This window comes from Oryzias melastigma, linkage group LG3 (genome assembly GCF_002922805.2).
Source record: "Oryzias melastigma strain HK-1 linkage group LG3, ASM292280v2, whole genome shotgun sequence".
NCBI classification, from domain to species: Eukaryota; Metazoa; Chordata; class Actinopteri; order Beloniformes; family Adrianichthyidae; genus Oryzias; species Oryzias melastigma.
This window is the reverse complement of record NC_050514.1, coordinates 11,426,049-11,452,651: the sequence shown is the minus strand read 5'-3', so window position 1 is coordinate 11,452,651 and position 26,603 is coordinate 11,426,049. Positions and strand designations below refer to the sequence as shown.

At 38.3% G+C, this 26,603-nt stretch overlaps 3 protein-coding genes across 7 annotated transcripts in view; 2 read left to right on the top strand and 1 right to left on the bottom strand.

The window, feature by feature from the left end:
• The window catches only part of cdkl5 (cyclin-dependent kinase-like 5), a 71,676-nt gene extending 52,776 nt beyond the window's left edge, over window positions 1–18,900 (top strand). For 2 of the 5 annotated variants that reach the window (XM_024295401.2, XM_036209606.1), the window contains 9 exons: window positions 1,133–1,986; window positions 3,382–3,722; window positions 5,612–5,713; window positions 6,006–6,108; window positions 8,071–8,206; window positions 8,730–8,835; window positions 10,810–10,971; window positions 13,585–13,845; window positions 15,482–18,900. In XM_024295401.2, the coding sequence (XP_024151169.1) occupies window positions 1,133–1,986; window positions 3,382–3,722; window positions 5,612–5,713; window positions 6,006–6,108; window positions 8,071–8,206; window positions 8,730–8,835; window positions 10,810–10,971; window positions 13,585–13,845; window positions 15,482–15,889 (2,473 nt within the window). In that variant the 3' untranslated portion in view covers window positions 15,890–18,900. The remainder of the gene's footprint in view (window positions 1–1,132; window positions 1,987–3,381; window positions 3,723–5,611; window positions 5,714–6,005; window positions 6,109–8,070; window positions 8,207–8,729; window positions 8,836–10,809; window positions 10,972–13,584; window positions 13,846–15,481) is intronic. The other 3 variants (XM_024295404.2, XM_024295403.2, XM_024295405.2) reach the window with 3 other exon arrangements.
• A 47-nt stretch (window positions 18,901–18,947) lies between these two features.
• On the bottom strand, window positions 18,948–25,763 carry rs1a (retinoschisin 1a). The gene is made up of 6 exons (XM_024295407.2): window positions 24,776–25,763; window positions 24,461–24,486; window positions 24,150–24,273; window positions 22,658–22,799; window positions 22,037–22,232; window positions 18,948–20,011 (listed from the first exon to the last, which is right to left on the bottom strand). Exons 1-6 carry the CDS (start codon window positions 24,828–24,830, stop codon window positions 19,859–19,861), a joined length of 696 nt encoding a protein of 231 aa, XP_024151175.1. The 5' UTR covers window positions 24,831–25,763; the 3' UTR covers window positions 18,948–19,858.
• Window positions 25,764–25,871: 108 nt separating this feature from the next.
• On the top strand, window positions 25,872–26,434 carry LOC112160581 (histone H2B-like). The gene is made up of 2 exons (XM_024295216.2): window positions 25,872–26,066; window positions 26,180–26,434. Exons 1-2 carry the CDS (start codon window positions 25,971–25,973, stop codon window positions 26,378–26,380), a joined length of 297 nt encoding a protein of 98 aa, XP_024150984.1. The 5' UTR covers window positions 25,872–25,970; the 3' UTR covers window positions 26,381–26,434.
• The last annotated feature ends 169 nt before the right edge of the window (window positions 26,435–26,603 follow it).

The following is a 26,603-nucleotide window of genomic DNA, read 5'->3' as shown; positions in this document are numbered from 1 at the left end:
TCTGTGACACAACTTGCTCCACATCCTTTGGCACAACTTACCCCGAACCAACCATTCTGAAAAAATGTATTCCTGCTGTTTTAAGATAGCATCATGCTAACTGCATAAACTTGTGATATAGCTAATTGCTACATCACTATGACGTGTGTGAAATATTTTCAAAGTAATTTTTCAAACACTGCAATGAAAAAGCCTTGATCATAGAATTTACTTTCTAAGGCAAAACACTATTTTTTTTAAACAAAATGTACTTACCTCTCAAACCACCTGTCTTCCATCTTTGGATAACTAATGAAACAGAGACCTCTTCAAAATCATACAATAATTCTGTGATTTTTTTTTTTTAAAAAGGAGGGGTGGCACTCCTTATCCTTGACACAACTTACCCTACTCACCCCTACTGAACAGTGCAGGTGACATTTTCCAGATTCTTTGCATTTCTGGAAAGAAGTGTAAATAAATATGTGTACAAACAAACAAGTAAATCAAGAATTAATGGCAAATCCATTCACATTTTAGTTTCATAAAGCTTAACCCACTGTTGTTTTTCCACATAAAAATAATACAAATGGAACATTATTATAACATTCTACCACACTGTATGGTCACATCTATGGAAATTTCAAAGTGTTTCCACACATTGGACTATAATGATGGATTGATCATTTTTTACTGTCAAAACATTTGTGTTATCCACTGTGACGGTACTTGGTTTAGTACTTGGTGTGATGGTACTTTTTAAGTTATAGTAAAATAAACATACTGTACCTCAATTAGAATTGTATTTTTTCAGCATTAATATAATCGATTTCTTTCATTTTGAAACAGTTTAGAACTTGCCACAGACAGATGGAAATAGTTGGATCGTAAGAATATAAATCGATTCATCGATTTAGTTAATTAATTGTTGTCCTCCTATTTTTTAGGTCCAATTAATATAATTAGAAAAGTGTCAAATATTTTTATAGAACTGCAATTTCAGAGCAATCATTCTAGATTAAGATCATTTATATTATAATTTCTCAGTGCTATTACAAACACAATAATGAAATAACAACAATTTTACAATAAAAGGGCTAAAAGTTACTTATTCTGGTGTGAAAGCTGAGCGACCCTTCTTCTGGTCCTCCAGGAGTCACAGCAAGAGCTCAAGTCGTCACTCCAACAGCAAAGAATGTTCCAGCCTCCCTCGCCATGGCGACCTTCATCACCTCAGCAATGAGAGCTTTCTGAATGGAAACAAGCCAGCTCCGTCCAGTTTAAGTCCAACACTTCACCCCAAGGGCCAGTACTTGTCCCAGACCCTAAATCGGTCTGTGTCGTCCAGCAAAGACCTCGCCAACAACAACCTGCCACACCTGCTCAGTCCCAAAGAAGCAAAAAACAAGACAGAGTTTGATTTCAACTTGGGGCCCTCACCAAAGTTGTCGGATCCGGGACATGGGGGGAAATATGGCCACGGCAAACCAAGTTCCTCTCGCTCGCAGCAACAACAGCAACAGCAGCAACAGCAGCAGCAGCCGCCACTCCCCAGCCGCCATAACTTTCTGGAAAATAAAACCAACACATTACAGTCTGGAGCAGAGAAACAGCACGGACGCCATGCCCACAGTATGGCGGATTCTGCTCACGGATCCATGTCCTCATCCTCTAAAAGTTCTGCCTCCTATCTCAGCCTGTCCAAAAGCCACAATGCTTTGAGCGACGCCAAATCCGTAGGGAACCTGAGCGACGGCCGGCTTCACGCGGATGACCCAAACTCCAACACAGTTGCAGGTGTGGGGCCAAGTGCAAGATTCTTCCCCACCAGCTGTTTGGACCTCAACTCAACTCAACCCCCAGGACCCCCTGGCAGCCCCTCTGCTCGACACAGTGACCGAGCTGGCCACAGCCCTGCTTCTCGGAGCAGCGGAAATGTTCGCATGGAGAGCAGCACGCTCGACTCTTCATCCAGACACAAATCCAGACATAAATCGTTAGCACCAGGTAAGATTTTAATCCAATGCGTTTCTTAGAAGTGTTCTTCAGTAAAACAGCCTTTATGAAAGTCTAAGCAGATTAACTTAAATGAAATTTGAAACCCCACTACCCCTGCATTTAGCCCTCTAAAGAGAGCTATGGAAAAGTATTGTCTCCGGATTTGGACGTCGCTCGATGACATCATCAATAGTCGCCAGTCAGCGCTTCCAGGACTCAAATATACATAACACCAGTGGTTGTATAACTTTAAAAACGTCAAGCTACAACAAAAAGTCATTACTTACTTTTAAGTGTGTACTTCTGTGCCTCAGATCGCACCCACATGAAGAAAACCACTTCTCCTATGCGGCACAGTGCAAAGTGGAGGGCTCTGTAACCCTCCGGATGGTGGATTGGCTCTAAAAAAATTATTCTGGACACTACTTCCACAACAAATGGAGGGGTAGGGAGAAGGGAAGAATTTGGATTGGGCTTAATTTTCAAATTAAAATATTGTAATTAAATTGTATTGAATACGCTCATGAATCGTGGTAGTAGCAATGCGATAAATTGTAGTTACCGTATTTTCCAGAGTATAAGTCGCACAATATAAGTCACAAGAGCACAAAAAAAAAAAAACATAACAAAGAAGTTAAAACAAATATATAAGTCACTCTGAAGTATAAGTCGTACGTTTGGAAGAAATATGCAATGCTACTGAACAAATACGCCAAGGTGTGTTCACACTGAATTCGATTCAAATTTGCATCCACCAACTGTTTTGACATGCGTCTGATTTGTTGCTCAATGCTTGTCCAAAAATTTGTTTATAAACTAGACACTTCTTCTGGGTTACTGTCAGTAGCATTAGCTGGTGCACACACCTACAGTGCCCTCTAGTGGTTGATAGCAGCAAACGACTCATAAATGTCAACCGTTCGATAGTGGGAAAATAACTGAGTATAACTAAGTCATTTTTTTTTACTTCTCCCTGGTCATGACCCCATTATGTTGAAACAGCCACTTTGGAGAGCACAAACCCAGAGATTGAAGGTCAAGTTCGCCCCAAACAAAACGTTTTGGATTACTGTAATCTGGGTCACATTTTTTGGGTAGAATTTATATGGATTTAAAATAAATCAAATGTTTATGTCAAGAAATACCTCTTATTTAACACTTTTTTCTGATCAATTTGGAGGAGATTTTAAATTTAATCTAATCTCTGAGGACATTTTAAAACATTAAAGCTTATTGAATAATTGTGCTCTTTTTATTTACCGGAAAAAAAATATTTGGCATAAACTCAAGAAACTAAAGCAGTGGGGAAAAATGAGGCAGAGATATTATAATAGTTCAGAAAAACAATTTTGAACATTTTGAAAATGTTCACTTTCACCTCTGATTTTAAATGTGTTTCTCCAGACAGTGCTGGAGCTCCAGACCTTCTGGATGCAGGAGGAGCAGGGATGCCCGTCACTCACACTCTGCCTTCTCCACACGAGTCCTATCACTACGGCCTGGGCTATACCTCCCCCTTCTCCTCTCAGCAAAGACCTCAGCGCCACTCCATGTATGTGAGAAGGGAACGTCACCGACCACACGGGATTGAAAGCAACATGGCCGGCTTGCCCCCTCCTGGGCAGGCTATACCGACGAGAGCCAGCAGCCTGCAGCTGCTCTCCCCGCAGCTGCAGCACCGCACCACCCTGACTGGACATTCTGTGAGCTCTTCAAGAGAGGACTGCACTGAAGACCTTAGCAGGGTTAGTTGCAGCCATGGTCACTGAGGTCTCTTTTATTTTCTTATCTGCATTTAGTGCCTTTAAGACATTCTTTTATTGTAACAAGGTTGTGTATATCATAAAAGATTTCCATCTATTACTAATAAGAACCTGTTTTTTTACACAAAAACAAAAATTCATCTTCTAGGAAAAGCTTCAATCTGCATCAATGCTGTTTGGTGATGCTTTCTACTATATTAATGATGACACATTTATAATCAAATTAAATTTTAAATATTTAACTTTCATGACTCAACTAATTTTTTAAAATGTGTGCTTTTATCTTTTATAAAAACTGTTAATTTTAATCAAATTTAAATGGAATGGTTGCAATATGTGCTATAAAAAAACAGAAAAAGGCTTTCATGTCACTGCCAATACCACATTTTTATCCCCAATTTCTGCAAAAAAAATGTAATTACATAGACATGTAAAACAAATATGAACAAGTATTAATTTACAAAACAATTCCCTAAAAAAATACCTGTTTAAAAATCTTTGAAAATTCCAACGAGGCTGTATGGTGGTGTGGTGGTTAGCACTCTTGCCTCACAGCAATAATATCCTGGTTTGAATCCTAGCTGGGACTTTTCTGTGTTGAGTTTGCATGTTCTCCAATTGAATTTGTGTGTTTTCTCTGGCTTCCTCCTACAGTCCAAAAACATGCTTGTTGGAGATTCTAAATTGCCTCTTAGGTGCGAGTGCGTGGACCTGCAACAGACCTGTCTAGTAGGAACTGGGATAGGCTCCAGCATCCCCATGACCCTAAGAGGGATTCAGCGGGATGGATGAAAAATCCAAGATACAATAATGTAAATGCCACTCTGTGCTGCTATTTAGACAACCTAAATTCCCCAGGCATGTATGCTAACTTGTCTGGTGTACAAAAAAATCCTTCAAAAACAAAAATGACAGTGTCATGGTGTCATTTTATAAAATGGACTGGGTATCACTGCCAAAAAATTCATTCACAATGACTGATTTAAATTCTGTGTCCGATTTGCACAATCCGTTTGAAAAGGGATTTATTTGCCAAATTTCCATTCAGAAATGTTGTTTGGTTGAATATTAGTTAGTATTAATTATAAAATACATTTTCACATCACTTGTTTCACGGCTGAAAAATAAATGATTAAGAAATGAAAATATGAAATCTTGCTTTAAAAACTTTCAGGAAGGGGGTTTTGTTTCACCATACAAGAAATAATTTAACAGAAAGTGATTTATAAATTTGAAGAATTGGTGTTACGTTTTTCAAGTAAAAAGGTTCTATTAATCAATTTATTTAACCCCTTAACTATGTGCCGCTAATTTGCAATGCACAATCTAATCCAGGACTCTCCTTAATTTAGCATCACCTTGAAAAAAAAAAAAACACTGAAAAATATTTGTTTATATAGTTATTATTAGAGATGAAAGGGTTAACGCTATTTTTTGAGAGCTTTGCTGATGGCATCTTGTATTTAGCTATTTACCGTGCCTGTAAATGTGTTTGCTGTTAACAACAGGGGAAAAGAGCATAGTTTTTAGTGTCACACAAAGGTCTTGCTTCCTGCATAAACACCATCTGTGGAGCTCTCCCATGGCTGCATGGGAAGTCAGCAGTTGCCCTCAGATGTATCAAGAAAAAAAGATTTGCCATAAATAATTGTGTTTCGTCTTGATCAAATGTTATTTTATGGTTAAGTATTTTAAAGAACCACGAGCCTGTTCCTGTTTAATTGTGTGTGGACTGAATCAGTGTCTGTCTGCATGATTATAGGTGTGCTGTAAAGTGGTGCATTTGCAGGTGCTGTCTCACATTGTCATTGCCACTGCGCCATGCTGCTTCTCTGTCTGCTTTGACCTGCACCTGTCCATCTTCTCTACAGAGTGAGCAGCCCCCTAAAGACATGAGCCACCCTTGTGCCCCGATCAAAGACTCTGCGAGGGACAACACTGCTGCTTTTCATACACAGCTGTCTAAAAATGAGGTCCGACCCCCTAATTCCTCGCCGCCTCATCCAGCACAGCAGCCCGTCAGAGTGCTGGTTTTCATAGCCTTTTATGTTCAGACTCAGTACAGCAGCTTCTCAGCACATTGTCGCTTTTATAAATGTAACTTCACTCGAAAGCCCTAGAACTGTCCTGATTGTCTTGTGATGAATGCAGTACAAAATACGATTGCTAACAACAATCAGTTTATGAAATGATGACTTGTGAATTTAAAGAGTGAAAAGAAGTTTGTTTGTTTGTCCTGAGGTGTGCATTGTGTGTGTTCTTTAGGTCAGCATGTATCACGACCCTCATGAGGATGGAGGGTCGTCCAAAGAGAATCGAATGATCTTCACTGAGTCCATGCCTCGGAGAGTGGGCAGTTTCTATCGAGGTGAGCAACATATTTTAATTTAGCTGTCAGGTCTAACAGCAAAATGCATTGATGAAGGCATTGTAAAGTGACCCATTAGTTTGCATTCAAATCCAACACCAATCATCTTTTGATTTATTGTAAGTGTTCTAAGTAATCTTTCAATTATGATTACGGTATGCTGTTTTTAGCCAAAATCAAACACCTTGTGTCATTTTCTAGGACATAGTTTTTGCAGAGTGGCAGGAGTTCACAAAAAAAATCTGAGTTGTGGATGGGACTGTTGGCACAGAGTTATTTCCCATCTTCCCAACAATTTGAGCACAGAAATACTCAGAAATGCAACTTTAAGCTTAATCTTCTTTACGTTCTGTATGTTCTCTATAATGAGAAGAATGTCACAAAAACATGTTAACATTTGATTTGAAACCTCTAAATTAGCACCTGTCTTTGCCATGACGGTTTAGTACGGGACGTCACTGAAGTCTGGCCATTTTTAAAAATGAAAAAGTAAAGGGCTGACATCTGTAAAGACAATCAGAGCTGAAAATTTGATTGTCACCTGTCAATCAAGAAAAAAGCATGTCGCCTTTGTTTGTGATTTTATAATTTAATATATAAAAAAATGATTACATGCATGAATATTTTGTTCGATAGCCATTTTGGGGAATTTGAAGTCTAAATTCACTGGTGGGAAAAATGTCTGTGAAGGTTCTCATTCATCCGAGTTAGCTCAATATCAACAAAAATTAAAATCAAGGTCATCCGATTTGTTTTTCATAGAAGACATTTTTCCTCTTATCCAAGAAGCCCCGGGATTGAAAAAGCCTCCAGGCCTTTTTGTTGATCTGGTGGATAAAAGTACTTCCGATCATACTTTATGTATATTTTTGTTGCAAATTTGGACTTTATCATATTAAAGAAGGTAACTGACTTGCTTGATAATAAGCTCTAAGGTGTCACTAGATCAGCAGCAACTGTTTTGAGTTACTTTTGTTTTCAAGAAAGCTTTAGTTTGGAGATGTGTGTAAGTCACTCGCAAGAATGTTTCAATACTTAGTGAATAGGATGCATTGGTCTTGACTGAAGGGATAGAAAATATAGTCATTTCTTAAAAGAAACCAAAAACAAAAGAAGCTTTAAAAGTAACCGGTTGGTAAACATTCAAGGTATTAACCACAGGGTATGTCCGGGTATGTCATTACCCACTGTATAGTTCAATATATAGTGTGTTCATCATTTTGTAGTGCTGTCCAAATCTAGAATTCAAAAATTGAGTGCCCTACAATTTTCCCAGAAGACTCAGTGTGATTCAATACTCACAACATTAGCAAATATAGACCACAATGCATTGCATTTGAACATTTTTTGCAGAAATAATGTGCTTTAATGTACTTTTTAAATAAACTATCAGGGTTTTTATCATATGAACAGTGGATTTATAAATAGATGTTGTAAAATGTTCGTGTTGACTTTGTAAAACCAGTGACGTCATACTAGCCGTTAGGATAAAAACAAAAGTAGTAAGCATGGTGTCCAAATGAATAGTCATATATATATTTTTGTAGTTGGAGATTAGGGTAGGAAATTGGACATAGCCATAGACTCTGATTTGCTGATCCTTCACGTAGTTATGGTGTCTATGTGAACATAAGTGTTGATAATCAGATGTTTAAGTCAGGGCCATTTCTACAAGTGGATGAAGTCAAGCACCTTTACAGTAACATTCTGAAGTATTCTGAAGTAATGTGATGGGATGTCACCTTTGCATTGTAGCCTAAACAAGAGCAACTCAGCCATTAAGCAAAGACTGGCTTAGTAAAGAGATATAGGTTTGTCTACAGTCATTAGTTTAGTACTTTTGTTCATTTATCAATCACTTTTTTTGGAAAATCAGAACTTTCCTCCTTAAATACCAAGACTCACTGAACTGTTGTCTATTTCCTTTTAAATCCCTTTTCTGTCCTCATTGTTCCTTTTCAGTCCCCTCTCCCAGACCGGATAACTCCTCTTCTTTCCACGAAGGTGTCAGTCAGGGTCGAGGACAAGTCGTGCCCGTTGTACCCGGTGACCCAGTTGCCATGGCAAACCACTCCAAACGTCAGACAGCTTTTGACTGGTTAGTATACTTTAGCTCCACTAAAAAACCCATTTACAATGAGATGTGGGCTGAAGAATCCCTTGGTTTTAAGCTTTTTCTTTATATAAAAAAAATCTGTCCGTGTCAATCTGTGTTCACTGTGTTTGAAGCACATCGAGAAAAACACCTTTATTTATCCAGTGTATATATAGTATCCTACTTTATGTGAAACATTTTTGTGTCTTCTTCTTTAAGTTGTATATTGAGAGCTGTTAGGATCTATTCTCTCAGCTGTCTTAGTGTAAGAACTGCAACCATTCATGATAATAAAAAATAAATTAAAGCCTCTTAGTAATGCTGATGCTGTTGTGAATACAATTGAACCTAAAAAATTTGCATTTCCTTCTAATGTTTGTATTTTTCTCATACATATCTTTTTTTAATGGTAGCCTATGGATTTTTATTTATGTTGGTGTGTATGAGGCTTACCCAATCTGAGAGCATTTATTACAGAGCCTGTATTCTTCAAGAAACCTTTTGTTTTTCCTCATGTGTTGTGCAGGACGGCTGCAGAAGCGATGGTCATGAATCCTCCAGAGCCCACTAAGGAGAAGGAAAAGCAAGGCTTCTTCAGAGCCATCAAAAAGAAAAAGAAGAAGGCTCAAATAGTAAGGTTTTCTATGCAGCTCTGTTTAATTTTACCTGGAAAAAACAATAAAGTTGGTGTTTATGCCATTATTGTTTTTTTAAAAGAGGATCTACGTGATTCAACGTGATTGTCAGACTCCTCTCTGGCAATCAGTTTTGTGTCGATTGATGACTACAAGACCACAACTTTGCAAATGAGAAGTGGTATTAAGCACCAAATCTGCTGGAGGGGGCTATAATTTAGATTTAGTAGAGCATCTTTTCACATTGTTTAGCAAGTTAACTTGGGAAATCTGGAATAAATCAAATGCAATAGCCTCTAGCAGTTAATCATATTGGTTATGTAAGAGCACCGGGTCATAGGTACTTTATATTTTACCACATAAAAGACTATTTTAAAATTTGCTAATGAAAGTCAAGATTTTTTTTTAAACAAGAGCCGGGGGGAAAAGTGGTAATTTGAAGACCAGAGGAAAATAGTTAAAAAAAAAATGCTGCATCATCCTTCTATCCACTTGTCTTTCCATCCATCCATTGTCTTATTTGAGGTCACTGGGGCATTAAGGTGCTGCCAGCTGCTTCTAGCAGCATAGAGAGGCATCTCAGAGAGATGTAGTCTCTCTCGTATGGTTTTTTGGTATTTTTTACCACTTGATCAAACTATTTCAACCGACTCTTTTCATGGTGGAGGAATAATGGCTCTGCTCCAGGGTTCTCCTGGATGCAGCTAAGCTTCACACCTTACTTCTAAAGACGGGACACCTTGTAAAAGAAGCTTGTTGTTGCTTGTATCAATGATCCTAATTTTCTCCTTTGTAACCTCAAGACACATGGTCTGATTGTTATGCAAGCCAATTGGAATCAAATAGCCCCCAACGGTGGAGTATCCCTTAACTCCACACATTTTTCTGTTAAGACTCAATAGATGTGGTCATTTGCCTTCTTTGGGAACACAAAAGTCAATTGGACTGCATGTCCCAAGACCCTTAGAGTATTTTAGCCAGAACAAAGAGCTGTATTTGTGTTCCACAGAACCTATTCTTCCCGAATCTCAGGTCTAGCGATCAAGCATACCTTTTTCTTTAGTAACCCAGATCTTAGTAGGGAGCCTTAAGAAAATATACTAGTATTACACCATCAGTTTTTATTTAGGGTAAACTCTTCTCTCGATATCTATGCTCTGCTGCAGAAACATTTCAGCAACAGAACTTTAAGAAAATCAGGTCGATCCATCATTGCTGTCTTGCTGCTGTAGAATTTTTTCAATCTGTTAAGCAAATTTAGCCCCAGCAAGCCTCCTTCACACTTCCTCAGTGGCAGAGGTGTTGGTGGAGTAGAAAAGAGCTTTGAGGTTTTCATTTCCAGACTTGGTCCACAACTGTCCACCTTCACCATTTCATGTTCTGACAGAAGTGCTGCTTTCTCCGCCTAAGGCACCTAAAAAAGTTTGCAAGAATCTTTATGGCACAGATCAAAAGTGAGTTTTCAATTTCACACCAAACTCCAACCCCAAGTTTTAGGCTCAGAAACTTCCACGGCTATTGAAGGTTTGCCCTGTTTGTTTCCAAATCATCTTCATGTGTACTTTCTGGTCTTCTTTTTCTGTCTCTTGAGAGTTTTTATTGTTGCTTGCTTCATCTTTTGCCTTTTTTTACCTCTAACTTTTTTCCAAATCTTTTTACAGTGTAGGTCATTCATAATCAACCCCACTTCACCTGTTTGGTTTATCCTTTTTGACAAACAAAAATAACTGTCTAAATGTGAAAATTAGGGGACAAAAACAAGAAAATGTATTTGTTTTAAGGAAACTTTCATTAAAATGTGTATCATATTTTCTTTTTTGAATATTAATTAAATGTTTATCCCGTTTATGATCTTTCTTCCTCTTGTGTTAAATCTCCTAATGTGAATGAAGGTCTCCTGCTGCAGTTGTGTTTTTGTTTGCTATCACAGATTTGTTTCAAAGTGTTGGCTGTGCATCTTCTGCTCCACAGACAGACATGGAGGACAGGAGGAACCCCAACATCAAGAAAAGCCTCTTCCCCCTTTTTAGCTCTAAGAATAGCTTAAAGCACAACTCAGCTGTCAAAGTCCTCCCTGTAGTCGCCTCGCCTATGGTACAACACCAGCCTCCCGCGCCCTACCCTTCCTCACCAGTAATCTACCCTCAACTCTACAGCTGCATGTTAATATCAGATACATGCTTTGAAATCCTCTCAAAAGTTTGATCATTGAGCGTTCAAAATCTCAATTGATAGGATTTCAAAAATGCTCGGTTTAAAGTGCACGCTTTTTATGCATCCATTGTCTTGCTGTTCGTCAAATGTTTTCATCTAACTCTTGTTTGTGAGGAATCCACATGATGAAATGATGTAAAGACTGTGAGCATTTTAGATCATGCAAATGTGTGCAAGTTGTTCAGGTTTAAAGGAAATGTTAGTGCTTTGGAAATGTGCAAACTCATCTCCTTCTGAAGAAGAGAAACCGTCTGAAGCAAAGTTTGATCTCATGAGGCTGCTGCAACATGGGCACCTTGACCACTAAATGATCAAAAAAAGGCTGTTTCACAGAAGATTGTATTCAGGCCACTTTTTTGAGTCTGTTATTTTTGATATAGCACTTTGAAGTTATTTTGAAACTTCTTTTACCAACAAGCTTAGCTTTTAGAAATAAATGGCTTTTATTTGACTAAAACTTTAACCTCTTTAAGTCCCACTCCAACTATACATTTTTTCTGTTGTAAAATTGTCACAAACAGGCAGACAGCTGGTTCCAGTTGCAGCAAGTTTATTGAAAAGAGACAGGAAGACAGCAGCCAGGCTAAGCTAAGAGTCCACAGAGCTAAATCAGAGTAAAGTCCAGGTAAGTGGTCGAGGCAGGCGGCAAGGAGGCAGAGTCAGGAACAAAGCAGGGTCAGGTAACAGCTGATCAGATCAGAGGTAAACGCTCGGTATGCTGGCAGAAAAACACAGTCAATACTTCGCACTGGGTGTGGTCTGAGCAGTTCTTACATGTCCTGTGGCTGATGAGCTGATGAGAATCAGGTGTGGAGCCATCCAAACACTGGTTGTGTCCGAATTCTCCCCCAATCACTGTATAGTGTCTTCGCCATTTTCTAGTGCTGTCCAAATCTACTAATTCCAAAATCGAGTGCACTCGAAATTTCCCAGAAGTCTTTGCGAAAAACTAGCATGCATCGAGGGTCACCAGATTTTCAGATATAGACCACAGTGCATTGCAGGTGAACAATTTCAAACAAAAAAACATATTTAAATGTAATATTTGAAAAAAACATCAACATTTTCACCATCAGAACACAGTGGAGTCATAAATAAACGTGAAATGTTCGCATTTATTCAATTTTCACTTTGTGAAATCGGTGACGTCATATGCGGTGTTTAGAATAACGAAAGAAAACTAGTGAGCATTGTGTCCAAATTACCTTTAAAATCCAGGGCACTATAGTCCTGCACTATATAGTTTTTTAGTAGTTAGGGATAAGGGGGGGAATTTGGACACAACCACTGTGCGCTGGTGTTGACGATGACCCAAGGGGGAAACAGAGCGTTGACTCCTGACAAAAATCATTCACAGGGTTTTTACCATTATTTTTATGCACTTTTTAGGCAAAATCAAAACACCCGAGTTGCTTTTTAGGATGTATTTTCTGCAGAACGGCAGGAGTTTATTAGAAATTCGCCTCTGGGTTTTGGGCGGGACCGTTAGCGCAGAAGTAAGCCTCAGCTAATTTCCCATCAACCCTTTGTTCACTAACTTACAGCACCTGACAAGCCCAAGCTAACATTAGTGTAGCAAAAAAACGGCGAGCAATGTCAGAGCTATCCAGTCGTACAGTTTTAAGCCAGATGGCAGCTCAGACGAGGAAAATGAAGACGTTAATGGATCTACTTGTCTACAGGAAGATGCATCAGAATGGGGTGAAGCAGGAAGACTTTGGCCCACTGATGGAAGATGCTATGTCACAAACCTGAGTTTTTTTAAATTCAGGTTTTTGTCTGCTCCTTAATTATCTTTTTCTTTTTCTTTTTTTAAATATATCCTCCATTATAAGAAAATGACCCAAGAACACGTTAAAAACATCAAAAGCCTAATTTTCTATAGAGTGGGCCTTAAATCTCATCCACATGTGTGCACATCACACTCTGGGTTACATTACCACCATAGTTAATTCTGCTAAACTGGGGCTCTGTGACTACATAGGTAGAGGGTTAGCTTAAACATTAGCTCGGGTCTTAGGAGGTTAAACACAGTTTTTATAAAAAACAACAAATCTCTAAACAACCTTAAAAAGCATATAGAGGCAGATGTTATTTTTGCTTGTGCACTGTAGAGAGACAATGGGATTCAACCTTACAAGTTTCCAAATGTTACTGACTTACATCTGCATCCTGATGGTATTTTGCTCAAAAGCTCAAATAAAATCTAAATTTCACTGCTTTTATTTATGTATTTAACTTCATTTTGTATTGTATTAATATTAAGGTGCACTAATTTTAGGCCATAAAAATGAGTTATAGAACGCATTTGTTTTAAGTAGACAGTCATTGCTTATCACCGTCATCACCTAGTTGTGCTTTGTTTGTTTGTTGCTAGCCAGGCGTGCATGAGACACATTACCAGACCTCATATTTCAGAGAATTATCAATCAACTGATTAAAGACATAATTACAGCTTTTGCAAACAGTAAAATCCCTTTTCACGTTTTATTTATTTTTTCATTATTGTCTTTTCCTGTTTTCTTCCTCAAGGTGACTGGAAATGGACAAGAACATTTGTCTTTGCAGAGAAGCTCAAAATCATCGTCGCACCACAACAGCCGACGGAAAAACCGCGAGCGCTCCCGTGACCGAGACCGGGACCGAGAACAGAGCCGGGACCGAGACCGAGATCGGGACCGGGAGAGAGAGAGGGAGCGGGAGAGGGAACGAGAGCGAGAAAGGGAGAGGGGGAGGGAGAGGGAGAGAGTCAGCGACTGGGCCCCAGAGAAGCAAGTGGAGTCTCACTCCCAGGTTAGAGCTCACTTACTGCTACATGTTTACAGTGTATGCTGTCAAAACTGGCAAAGTGTCCACCTTACAGTTCACCCAATTCAGTCTAACCTAACCTACAGTCATGTACTGTACTCATCGACTGAGGACACACGTGGAAGGCTGCACCAGGTTTAGCAAATTATAGCTCAGCTCTTTATAAAGCTGTCGTTTCATTTTGTTCAGTGCTCTTCAGACGGTTGAAGTGAAGGTGAGCACTGTGATGAGAGCAGAAGAACTGTCTGAGGATCCAGCAAGTTCACCTTGAAAGCAGACTACATAATCCCAATGGGATCCACAGACTCTGACTGCAGTTAGAGTGAAAGTTTATGACTTTCAGAAAAAGACTGCACACATTTAACTTGCTAGGGGGAAACCTTTTCTCTCTGAAAAAAACTTCAAAACCAAACTGAAGGATTTTTCAAATTATATCAAATCCCAGAACTTCTAGAATAAAGTTCCTAGGACTAGAGAGGGTAAATCAAATTATTTGGAGATCACAGGAGATACAATGTAAACCAAAGAAAGTATTTCAGGCAAACATATGAAGCTTGGAGGTGGAACTGGAATAGTTTGTGGGGCCTTTGTGGCATCAGGACCTGGTCAGCTCATCAACACAGAATCCAACATGAAGTCAACTGTCCTAGAAATGTTAATTCCATTGAGATGAAACAGGCTGTACATTAGATCGGAGAAATAACTGTTAGACCACAGTAATGTCAGAGACCAATAGATGGATACGAAATGTCTCTCTGCCATCATTTAAGTCAAAAGAGGGAAACAGGCTATTATTAGGTGCCATATTTGTTTACTTTTTTAGTTTAGTTATGCATTTTTGTTTAACTATATAAACAGAAGATCTTGAACAGATTTTATTTAGTTTTACTTTTTAGAAGAATTATTTAAATATTTCTGTTGTGCAAGCATATATTCGTTTGATAAACAGACTTTCACAGTGTTCTGATTTATTTGCAAATCTCAAAAACTCCTCAGATTAAAAACAAGTTGTTTTTTTATTTGTTTTTTCTGGATAGTCAGAACCGAATATTGGGGATTTTCCCAGGATTGACAAAGGGCCTCAATGTAGAGTAGCTATGTCAGCCATCTATTCTTTTTTTTATATATTTTTCTGTGTTCACTCTCTGTACAGAACTTATAAAAACATGAAGAATGTTATCCTTTTGTTTACAAAATCACTGATACTGAGCAGCTAAAACTACATACCGAGTTAAAGTTCTTAGTTTCAATAAAATGTGTGATGTTGTAGAAGTGGAACAAAGATAAACTTTACACAAACTTTTTTTTTCACATGAAGGTGAACATGACCATACATTTTAAAAGATTTGTTACATTTGCATTCCAAGTGTTTTCTTATATTTTTCTTAAGACGAGGAAATGTTTGCACAGTGGTGCAGTTTTGTGTTGACTTGGTTCTAGAAGAAGAAAGCACATTAGATTAGTCTATAAGTACTATAAATTATAATAAAATATTCCATTAGATCCGATCATCACTGAAATATTGCATCTTAAATTTACAATGAACGTCTTATGGGGTGAATGAATTTGAACAAAATCCTCCAAAAACTAAATACACTGTCTCCTATATCTCCTCCACCAGAGCCAACCCCTCAAGTCACTTCGCAGACTCCTCCATCTCTCCCCTTCATCCTCAAATCAAGGACAAAACCCTCCTCCCCCTCCACCAGACCTGCGCTTCCAGGGCCCCCTCCCTAACCCACCTCAGCCTTCCTCTAAAACGGGCTACCTTGAAAGTCGGGGGCATGGAGAGAGCAGGGGCCACTCAGGGGTGAGCAGCTCCAGCCAGGCCAAGAACCGCAAGCCTAGCTACCCCCTCCCCGGGCAGATAGAGTCCAGCTGGCATGTTTCTGCTCTGCAGCGGGCAGAGGGGGCTCAGTTCACAGCCGAGCAGCTCGGCATCAAACCAGGGCAGAACGGACCCACCTTTACCCGAGCGACGCGCACCAGGATGCCAAACCTCAACGACCTGAAGGAGACAGCCCTGTAAAAACCACCAATTAGACCACCTCCAGCCTAACAGCATTATGGGAGCTGCTGGAAGCAGACATCATGGTTACTAAGACACAGGAAAGCGCTTCAGGAGATCTCATTTGAAAAGTGTACTTTTCTGTTCATTGTCATGTCTATAACACCTGAGGCGACTGAACATGACAGACCAACGCCAATAACAGTGTCATTTTAGGAAATACATACAGGAAGTGGTCATACCCCTTCAGACACTGCCTACATGATCTCTTTGCTGCCATCCTCTGCTTAGAGAGCGCTACTGCAACTCTCAACATGCCAATGTCGCACAAGTGGCAAACGGACTCAAATGTTTTTCAAGCTCTGATATTTGATAACAAAAAAAGAAAGATTTATATCTACATTATTTATTAAATATTTATTTGTTTTAAATTCAAGGATATAAGCTATAAATTACTTAGGTTTAAGGGAATACTATATGGTAATCTAGGAAGAAATGACTGTAATTGCAAGAGCTTTAGTTTCAAAAACAAAGAAATGCATAGATATTTATGTGTTGATAATAGAATATGTCACAAAGAATATTTAATAATGGTGAATGTTCTTTTTTGTTAAGTATGATGCTATTAACAGATATTTATGTTATGTTTTTACCATTTTTCTGTTGATATTTTTGGTCGAAATGTAAACATTTATATACAAATATATGAATATACGCTAATGAATACAGAAAATCTTTGACGGTGCGTTTCATACCAGATTGCCCATCAACTTCATCAGTTTGCGAGGTTTAGAATAAAGTTGGGCAACTTGTGAACAGGGTTAGGTAGCAGATCAGCCTGAGTGAGACTGTTAGAACCTGTGCGGTACGCGTCCCGTCTCTCTTGAGGTGCCATCTGCTCATTTCTTGCTTTTTATCTTTTTATTTACTTATTTTTTCCAGGAACCACTGCATCCAAGCTTCATACTGCCATGTTGGTTTATCTGCAGCCTTAACAGAAAGTGACATTCTTCTTTTCCCATGTTAGCCTTAGCGAGAAAATAGCCTCATGATTGAAAAATAATGTAACTTTTAAGAGTTTTTAAGGGTAAAAAAAATTGTTATGCACAAATGTTACTGTAAGAACTCAAAAAAGAAGTCTGGTTATTATATTATGTTTTTATCATCAATTTTGTCTTCTAAAGCATAGTCTGTGGAGCCAATAAATAAAACAATAGCAGATTTAACTAAAACCTAATTCAATTTTTTTACAGATTGAAGTGAGCATGGATTTTTGTGGGAAAACACTTGAGCCACGTTTCCACTGAGCAGTCTGGTACTGTAAGGCGTAGTACGGTACGGTCCAGTTAGTTCTGGTGAGCATTTCCACTCAGTTAAGCCAATCTTCCACTGAGCAGTTTGTTTTCACGCCGCATGCCTTGTGTAGACTGCTAGCGTGTCCTTACGTCATTGTAGTGTGACCACAAGAAAAGTAACAACAATGGAGCTCATCCAGCACCTCATCTTTTTCTTGCTTTACTTCTGGTACATCGTGTATAACAGGAATGAATTGTTGTTTGAAAGAAGATGGGCGGCTAAGAAGAATACTGCCGTAAAGAGGAAAACAGAGACGCTAGCTTAGCTCTATAGCTAGCTTTCTAATATCGTCATCACTTTCTGCTAATCAAGAGGTGGCTACAGCGGCTACACCCCAACTGTCTCGTTCTATTTTTCTATAGACCAACAACAGATGGGGTACGGTTCGGTACTGTTTATTGGGTCCATTTTAAAATGGAAACATTAAAAATACTGGACCGGACCGCTCAGTGGAAATGAGGCTTCAGCATTCAGACTGTTTCTGTTTACTTTATTTTCAAATTCAGCGTTCAGAAATGAAGTTGATGAGGTCCTCCAGCAAGTTATCAAGCTGCAGAGGCTTTGTAAAGTCAGGGATACAAAAGGAAGTGACAGGAGGCCAAGTCATGCCAATAAAATATGAATTTGTTTTATCGAGCTATCAAATGAATGTATCAAAGTAAAAATTACACTTCAATTAAATTCAGTGTGCAAGAAGTATGACAAAACATGTTCATACTCAGAATGATTAAATGAAAAAGGATAATAGTTACGACACGCAATGCTTCACACTCAATGCTTTGGTTTTTTTTCTTTTGTTTAATCGTTGCTAAATGTAAAAACGATATGATTATCTCCAGACTTTTCCTAACAGACATGTTTACATCTATTTCATACATCTTTAAAGTTTACATTTTTCTCCTTTTATGCCTTCTTTGTACATTAGTCTTTTGTTTCCAGTTTGCATTCATTATCAGGGAAGATTTTTATTCTTTCTAAGAGCATTTCATTATTTATTGAATGATTAAGGAAAATAAGATGGCTGGTATTCAACAGTATTTTGGGCAGTTGAGACAAAGAAGACAAAAATATTTTTGCTTTTTTCACATTTCTTTAGGTTTAAAAATATAAATTTGTTAGTTGGTTGTGGAATTGAGTGAAAGAGAAAATCTTTATGGGCTTAAAGTGAAGTTTTGTTTGCCTCCACTGATTATACTGATAAGATAAGATTATATTAGAGTCAAATATGGCATAGAGAAAGGTTTCTTGATTAAGAACTTAATTTCAGAACATATTTCTACAATATATATTTTATTTTTTTAACGTATCCCTAAGGACGACCTTGTGAAACTCAAGACTGTACATTTTCCACCATCAATGCTCATATCTTCCGTGGACAGAGCGATGACAAAGCTTGCCTTGCCAGAGACCTGAAGCCTTACATGAACAGACGTAACACTTCATATGGAAACGGAGGCTTCGAACCCAAAGCGTGTTACACACTCAGAGAGACCAGAAGACGAAACTCTTGTCCATGAATATGAATGTGTTTGCAAAAACATTTCCTTTCTTTTTTTTATTTTCATCATTACGCTTCTGACGGGATGTAAATAGAAACAATAGAGTGTATCTATACTGATCATTTACCTTTAAATAAAATAGGGCCTCATAATAAACGCCAACTGTACATTTTTGAACAGGTTGTGTGACTGTTTTGTTGCAAAGACAACACAAAAACAGAATCAACACTCACATAGATTTATTACAGGGAGTAGTTTGAGGATAAAATACAGATTTTTTCTTTAAGATACTTGAAATGGGATTTTAACACCAAACATGACAGAGTTATCTGTTCTTTAACCTTTGTCGAACAAAGAAGCACCACATTCTTCAAAAAAGAACACAAAGTACAAAAAAAATGTTGAATGTAGGCAGAAAAAGGGAATATGAGACAGGAAAGGTGATTGGGCATTAACAAAAATATGAAAACAGTAATAGCATTTGTTTGCTTGCAACTTAAAAAAGACAATTTTAGCATTAAATTTAAAGAAATTACCCAGAGAAATGGGTCTTTTGTTGTTTCTGTTGGATCAAAAATCTACAAAAAGGCGATTATTTCAATTCTTATGAGAGAGATGCAAAAAAAAGTGTTTTCCATGTTGTAATGGGATTTGTTAGCTGTAAAAATCTACTTAGAGCAACAAAAGGAAGCAGAGTCCAAATGTTTTAATCACATACCAGGAGAAGAACTGAGATTTTTTTTATTCCCATGTGTCACAGAACAACAAGTGCTTGTCTCACACCTGTGGCCGCAATCTCCCCCCCCATCCCGTCCCTTTTCCCTCAACTACTAATTATCGCTTTGAAATTATGCCATTTTGTTGCAAATGAAGTGATCTATTGAGAACTCTCCAAATGAAGCCTAAGTGGGAGACGGGTTTGGAACAAACAATGAGGAGCAAAGCAAGTGAGAGCTTGTTGTACATATCAAACAGACCTGTTTTGATGTACTCGTGCTGAAAGTAATAATAAAAAAAGGAATACAGGCTTTTGCATTTTAGCACTAAGTTGCTACATGTGGGCCAAATCTGTCAATGCACAATCACACACCACAGACGTTTGAGACAAGGCCTCGGGGATGGCAGGGAAACGGGTTTATGTGCACTTCTTCATGCAGAGCAGCAGTTCCAGACGCAAAGCGATGCGAGTGTGCCAACCCAGAGGAAGGATGCGGATGTAGCGTGCCACAATGGGAGGCCGCAGGAGGTTCTGGACAGATGCTGAGCGGTCAGAGTTCCCAAAAAACACCTGAGAAAAACACAGAGGTCAGAACAAGATTGACTGACAAAACCTTATCTAATATACTAAAATAATTTATCTGTTCAAAACATTTAGTCACTTATTCTTTGTAATGTTTTTTTCTTTATTTTAATGAAATTAGATATTCCTATAAGTGAATGACTGAAATATAGAAATACACAAGACTAGGCTATATATGTCATGTACAATGACTTTGCAGTTTACCTCGTTTTAAAATCAAATTTCAACATATTTGGGATTTAAAGTTAAAAATGAAATCAAAATGATTTTAGTTGACACTACCAAACAATAATTTGTAATAAAACTGGACCTAAATGTAACAAAAATACGGCAAATGTATGTTTGCCAAAACAAAAAATTCTTTCAGTTAATTTGAAGTACCAATAAATAAGGTTTTTTTTTTTGGTGCCTGTATTTTAATCTTGTTTTTAGTGCAGTCGAACTTATGTTCTGGTGTCATGTTTGTTGGGGCGGCTGTGGTACAGAGGTAGGGCGGTCGAGCTATGTTTGGAGGATTGCTGGTTTTATTCCCACCTTGCCTGCCCATTAGACCGAGTGTCCTTGGGCAAGACCCTACGTTGCTCCTGATGGTTATAGGTTGGTGCCAGTGTTCAGCAGCAGAGCTGCCAACAGTGTCTGAACGGATGAATGGAATTGTGACTGTAAAGCGCTTTGGAGCTTCAAGGAAGATAGTAAAGTGCTATACAAGTATTTGCCATTTGTTTTCTCAATTTTTTACACCAGATTTTAAATATACTTTAACTTAGATGCCTTACATTAGCTGATCGCTCTCAAGCTACATTCACATCACCCTCTGCAACACGCGTTCCAACGGCACTGCCAATGAAAGGTCTATGTAAATACAGTAAACCTGCGTTTCTGGCTTCTGCATTAAAAACTCTCGTGTTCACACATATCTGTAACTGGTTCAACTTACCTGAAACCAAACGCAAATATCAATGGCTGTTTTGGGGCTCTTCGTACAAAATACATGGCCATTGAACACGCATTAGCGTGTGTGATGGTGTCACTTTAATTCACAGAAGTGCCAGCCCTTTAAAAATTGATCAGGAGTAGAGATTAATACTTGTGGTTTGTGCCCATGTTGGAATTTATTAACACAGTTTTCCATATATAGGAACAGAGCTGTGAAGGAAAAAGCTTGGAGCAAGATTCAGTCATGCCCTAGTAAACAGTAGAAAATGGAGAAGAAGCCCCTCCTTGCTTGTCCAATGTGAACACTGTTCTTGAATGTGTGTCACATGTGAATGTAGCTAGACTGTTTGGTTGTTTTTCAGTTTGTCCTTGCCGTATTCCTCCTCTCTTAGCTAGGTTGTGTTTGGGGGAGTTTAAGTTTTTACTTTTTAGCTTAAGCTTTTTTCCATGATGTTCAAGTTAAATGTTAAATTTAGTTCTTGTCCTGAAGTCTTAGTCTAATGCTTTTTTCATGATAACTAATAATTCCTGACAAAATTGTACAATGATGGACCATGTTTTTCATGGAGCCAATGTTATTCACATGCATTTATGTGGGACCAAGCACAACCAATGGAAATTCATTTGGCTACACGAAATAGATGCAACAAAGATGCAAACTCCTGCATTGCCCACTTGTATTATAAGTACATCCAAGGATAAATGTTGTTGTTGCAATGCCATAACTCTCCTTTAGGTTCGTGTGGTCAACAAAGAGTTCAGCACTGGCCGCACGTACTTGGAAAATTATGTGTGAATAGTCCGTTACTTTCACAAAAAGGAAATTCTCTTTTTTTTAATTAAAAGGTTCTATTTTTTGTGGTAAACTGAGAATGTTCCTCTTTTTTTCACAGCTGTTGAGTTACTTTACAATTCTGTTGGAATGTTTTTTTTTTTTTTTACTTTGTAGATGAGGCGAACGGAACCCTTACAGGAACAAGAAACCAGTACTTATTTAGTGTTGGTGCATCCAGGCCAGAAAGTGAAATGTAGCTAAATGTGTGTTTGGTTTCCCGTCTGAGCGGAGCTACAACTCACCCTGTTGTTTCCAGTTTGGTCTTTGTAATAGATCCAGTTGAGTTTGTCATCGGTGCGGTATTGAACGCTGTACTTGGTGACCCACTCCTCTGCATCACAGCGACCCTGAGTGAGGATTCCCGACACCACCATCACCTCCTTCAGGTCTATTTGCAGCCACTGACTGTTGTCCTGAAACTTGGATAACCAGGCACATCTGGAGGACAATCACAAGTAGATCAGAGCTGTGTTCATCTCTACTGCATAAACAATATGTCTTTCAAAACCAACAAAACATATCTGTATATTGAAAATTCTTCAAATGTTTCTAAAGTTTGATTATTGTTGTTGATTTATATTAAAAATGTATTTACAAAAGCTGAGACGATCCTTAACATGTGACTTTTCTGGCCTCAGAAGACATTTAGATAGGAGACTTGTGTGTTAGATCTTCCTCTAGTCACATCCATTGTGTTTATATTTCATAAGGGAGTTTGTTTTTTATTGGTTCAGTAAAGCACAGATCTTAACTGCAGATGATAGAGCTAGCATTTCAGCTTTTTGCTGTGAAAACTGATAACTTTACGTGTTGCTTTGTTTATCAAAACAAGCAATCTTTGGAAATTCTCTCCAGCATCCTACCCAAAGCCCTGACTGTTCAGCCTGGCTTTGCTCGGAAGCCATGAGGAGAACCAGCCGGTGTACTGGTCCTGGTTGGAGCAGGTGATCTGGTCTGGACTCACAGATCCAGCCTCAAACCCAAGAGGTTTGTGGTAAGGACATTCTGTAAAGAAAACAAAGAATAAAGGTTGAATTTTTCCGATATCGACTGCTATCCTCCATGGAGGGATTTTGAATTTCAGTGAGAGCACAAACTGCTGCAGCTAAGCTGTGAATTAACCTCATCTGTAAGCCTCTCTGCATGGAGATTTAACTCTCTATTTTTTCTGTTATTCTCCCGTCCTGAACAGTCCTCCATCCTTAGAATCTCATTTCTCCCTGCCTTTACTCATTTTTCTGTGACCCACATCCTGTCCTGAAAGCCTGCAGTTTAATTCTCCTCACTGGCAGATCAGTGATGTCCATTAGAGCAGCAGGCTCACAGATGGTCAGACTTTATTCTCCACAGGCTTTAGGTTCAAATTGTTCTCTTGCTTTGAGGTGACCTTTTCTATAGTGGCTTAGCTCAACTAAGCAGGTACATCTAACAAAGGTATTGAATTTCCCTTCAGGGATCGATTGGGTGTTTTTAGATTGACTTTAAATGTGAGCAATCCTAATAGTGAATGTATTCTACTGTAGGAGGAACACACTGGCTGCTCTTTTGTTTACTTTGTGTTAAGCCTATCCTGAAAAAAAAATCCCATTCTGTCTAATCCCAGAATTACAACAGTTACAGCATAAGTGTTTAAGTGAGTCAGGAGATAAAGGGTTTGCATAACAGTGATGGAAATGCCCCTGTTGTTCTCACTCATGCATTCTCTGAATTACATGAATGCACTGAAAAAGTGAAGCATTGGATCAATCAATAAAAGTTCTGTCATTTGTTCACTTCAAATTGTTTGTTTTCATAAAATTAAAAATTAGGGTTGATGGGTTTCTCAACTCAAAAATGTAATTTGATCAAAACTAATATTTTAAATGTCACAAATTAGAGAGCTTGCATTAATTGATTCAAAGGTGCACTTTTTTCAGTGTACCTCATCCTCCTAAATAAGGATGAGTTCATAAAAAGTACAAAAATGAAAGAAAATTTGAATGAGGAAATAAAAATTCTATTATGTTTCATCACTGAATTCATGTAATATATTGGACTATAATCATTGTTTGTGATTATTAGATGTGTGGAATCTAAAATTATTTTATAAGGTTTGATTTGCTGCTTCACATCAATTAATCAGCTGTAAAATAATTTAAGATTCAATAAATGGTCTTAGAAAAGTTTTTTTTTTTAAGAAAAAGTTCCAGTTCTTGCGAATGAACCATAAAACCAACATGGACTGTTACAATCCTAAACCACAAAGTGAGAAAGAAGGGTGTTTTTACATCTGTAAAACGAAATTCCTTCACCTAAGTTATGAGACAAAATATTAATCTCAGTAAGCATTTTTTCCAGTTCAGATCAAAGTGTTACCTGGCATGCAGTCCACTCCTTTCACCATTGAGCTGGACCCGATGTAGGAGAACTCCGTTGGGGCTTCTCCTCCCTCACAGTCACATTTGCAGGAATTCCTACTTCGACCCTCAGAGATCCCCACCTCACATCAACAGAAATACCATGAGTCATTTTCATCCCAAATTGTTACAGAGCAAAATTAGTGGAGCAAAAAACAATATTTTATTGCTGTTGTGTATGTTTTTATATATAGTTCATTATCTTGATTTTATGAGAGAAAAACAGATAAAAGCATGATATATGCTTGAGTTTCTGCCCTTTCCTCTTACCTCTTGAGCGTGAATCGTGACGAACACTGTCCAGTCCGTCAAGAGAGAAGACAAAAACACATCCAGCAACGCATAGAAAAGAAGAAACATAAAGACACAAGTCACTCATTCTTCAGATGTAACCTTTTAATTAGTTTTACAACTTAAGGTAACTAAACATTTAAAGTATAAATGATGCTGCCAAGAAAAATCATGAAAGAAAATTAGCATTTTAAAGGACGCAGGACATTTTTTTTTACAAGAAAAAACTGCAAAATGTCCCAGTTTCCTTTTTCTGCATCATTTACAACTCTGAGCAAAGGACTGAAACCTTACCAGCAATTCCAAGGAGAAGCAGAGCCAGCGGGAAGCGTTGGGAGTTGAGAGCCATCTTCCAAGCTGCTCCAAACCAGGAGGACAGACTGAAGAGTGAGCAGGCAAGCCAATACTGTCAGAGAAGCTGGATTACAGTAATCCACAGGACGCTAATGGTCCTGCCTAATGCCATCCTTATCTGAAAAAAAGGCCCCTCCTATACAGCTGTTGGCCCACCACCATCAAAACCAGTGGGAATTGGCACTCCGGCGCAGAGGTCACTGCAGAAATCCTTCAGGAAAAACAAAACCAAACATCTTAAAGGTCAAATCTGTGTGTGTAGCTTTTGACTGTGCAAGAATGTGTGTGTGTCTGGAGGGGGTCGCTTGATTTTGTGTGTGTATGTGTGAGAGGTGGAGGTTGGTGATAGTTGTGTGGGTTGAGCCATAGCGATCCATATGGTGAGACAGAAGGTCTGCTTTTGGATGGAGGAGGCTCTTGTGGAGCTGAGCGGATTTTTTCCATTTCCCGACATTTTCCAGATTGCAGCAATAATATAGGAATTCACCTGAAAACAAAAAAGGTCGAACATTTGTTCAATCTTGTATGGTTGTTGCAATAAATGCATCAAAGAACAAACACTTTCCAACAATAGCATTTAACATGAAACAACTTTTTTTTTTTACAATATTTTTACTGCAATCAGTAATGACATCTGGTGCAGCAGAACAATTATTAATCAAACATGCATCAATATGTTTTAAAACACTTCAAAAAGACAAATAAATATTAATTAAAATGATCATTTCTGCAATAAAACAGGTTAGTATTAATTCCATTTGTTTTATTATTTGTCTTCTTTCCAAGAATCATATTCTATTTTTATTTTTTTAATTAATCCAAACTTAAATTGTCATGCAGAGCACAAAAAAGTTCATTAACGCTTCCGCCCACACTCGAAACTGTTTTTTTTTTTTTTAAATCTTGTCATGCTTTGGCAGACAGCTAGAATCCATTCTAAGGCCTTTAAAGTCAGGTGGGTGAATGTAATTAAATGTAATTTAGCAAAGCTGTTTTCAATTTGCTTTCATTAAAACTGCCTTTTGCTCAGGCTCCTTGCTAATTGCATAAAGAGGGGAGCTTTAGCATTTCCTGTGAGGTTTCTCTGTGTCGCATGATTCAACGAGTTAGTTTGAGAAAAGAGATCAACTAAAGAATGAAAGCCCCTCTCCGACATGTCCACAGGAGTCCTGCACAGACAAAGAAGAGGGTTCAAAGTTACTCCACCTTTATCTACAAAGTTCACAAACAGGTCTGGTGTTTTGTTGTATTTAGGACTCTTTCTGTTGTCTATTTCCCAACTTATTTAACGGTTGTCACATTTAAGTATTTTAAAAGGGAAGCATGGCTTTTGTTGTCCTTTAGGTGTGTCCAGCTGCCATGAGGAGCACAGACTTGTTGGTAAGTCTGCAGCTCGTTCTTCCCAGACTGGTCCTGTTCAGACTGGTGAGCTCCGAAGCTTCTCGACTGTCCAAGAACAACAGACTGAAGGCTGTCACTCTGCAGGAGATTGATGCTGCCGTTACAATTGTACAGAAGAGGCTGAGTTCAAAAGCTGCTGCTTGAATAACTGGACTTGAGCAAAATTGATTTTAATCTAATAAATGTTTATAAATTTTGGTTGGACTATTTTTGTTAGAAATTCAAAAGCATCTGGGCTCTGCATGGGTGGCTTGAATTCAAAAGGGTTCAAACATTATGACTTGGAGGCAGTTTTCAATTTGCTCCTTCATGTTACCTCATGCATGTGCCTGCAGAAAGACTTGTGCTATATTGGTTTAAACTGTCT

Coding starts and splice junctions, on each gene's coding strand:
- LOC112160581 (XM_024295216.2), top strand. CDS start 25,971: ATGAAAGCCCCTCTCCGACATGTCCACAGGAGTCCTGCACAGACAAAG. Junction 26,067..26,179: donor TCTACAAAGTTCACAAACAG/GTCTGGTGTTTT, acceptor GTTGTCCTTTAG/GTGTGTCCAGCTGCCATGAG.
- rs1a (XM_024295407.2), bottom strand. CDS start 24,830: ATGGCTCTCAACTCCCAACGCTTCCCGCTGGCTCTGCTTCTCCTTGGA. Junction 24,487..24,775: donor GCTTCTCCTTGGAATTGCTG/GTAAGGTTTCAG, acceptor CGGACTGGACAG/TGTTCGTCACGATTCACGCT. Junction 24,274..24,460: donor TCACGATTCACGCTCAAGAG/GTAAGAGGAAAG, acceptor TGTTGATGTGAG/GTGGGGATCTCTGAGGGTCG.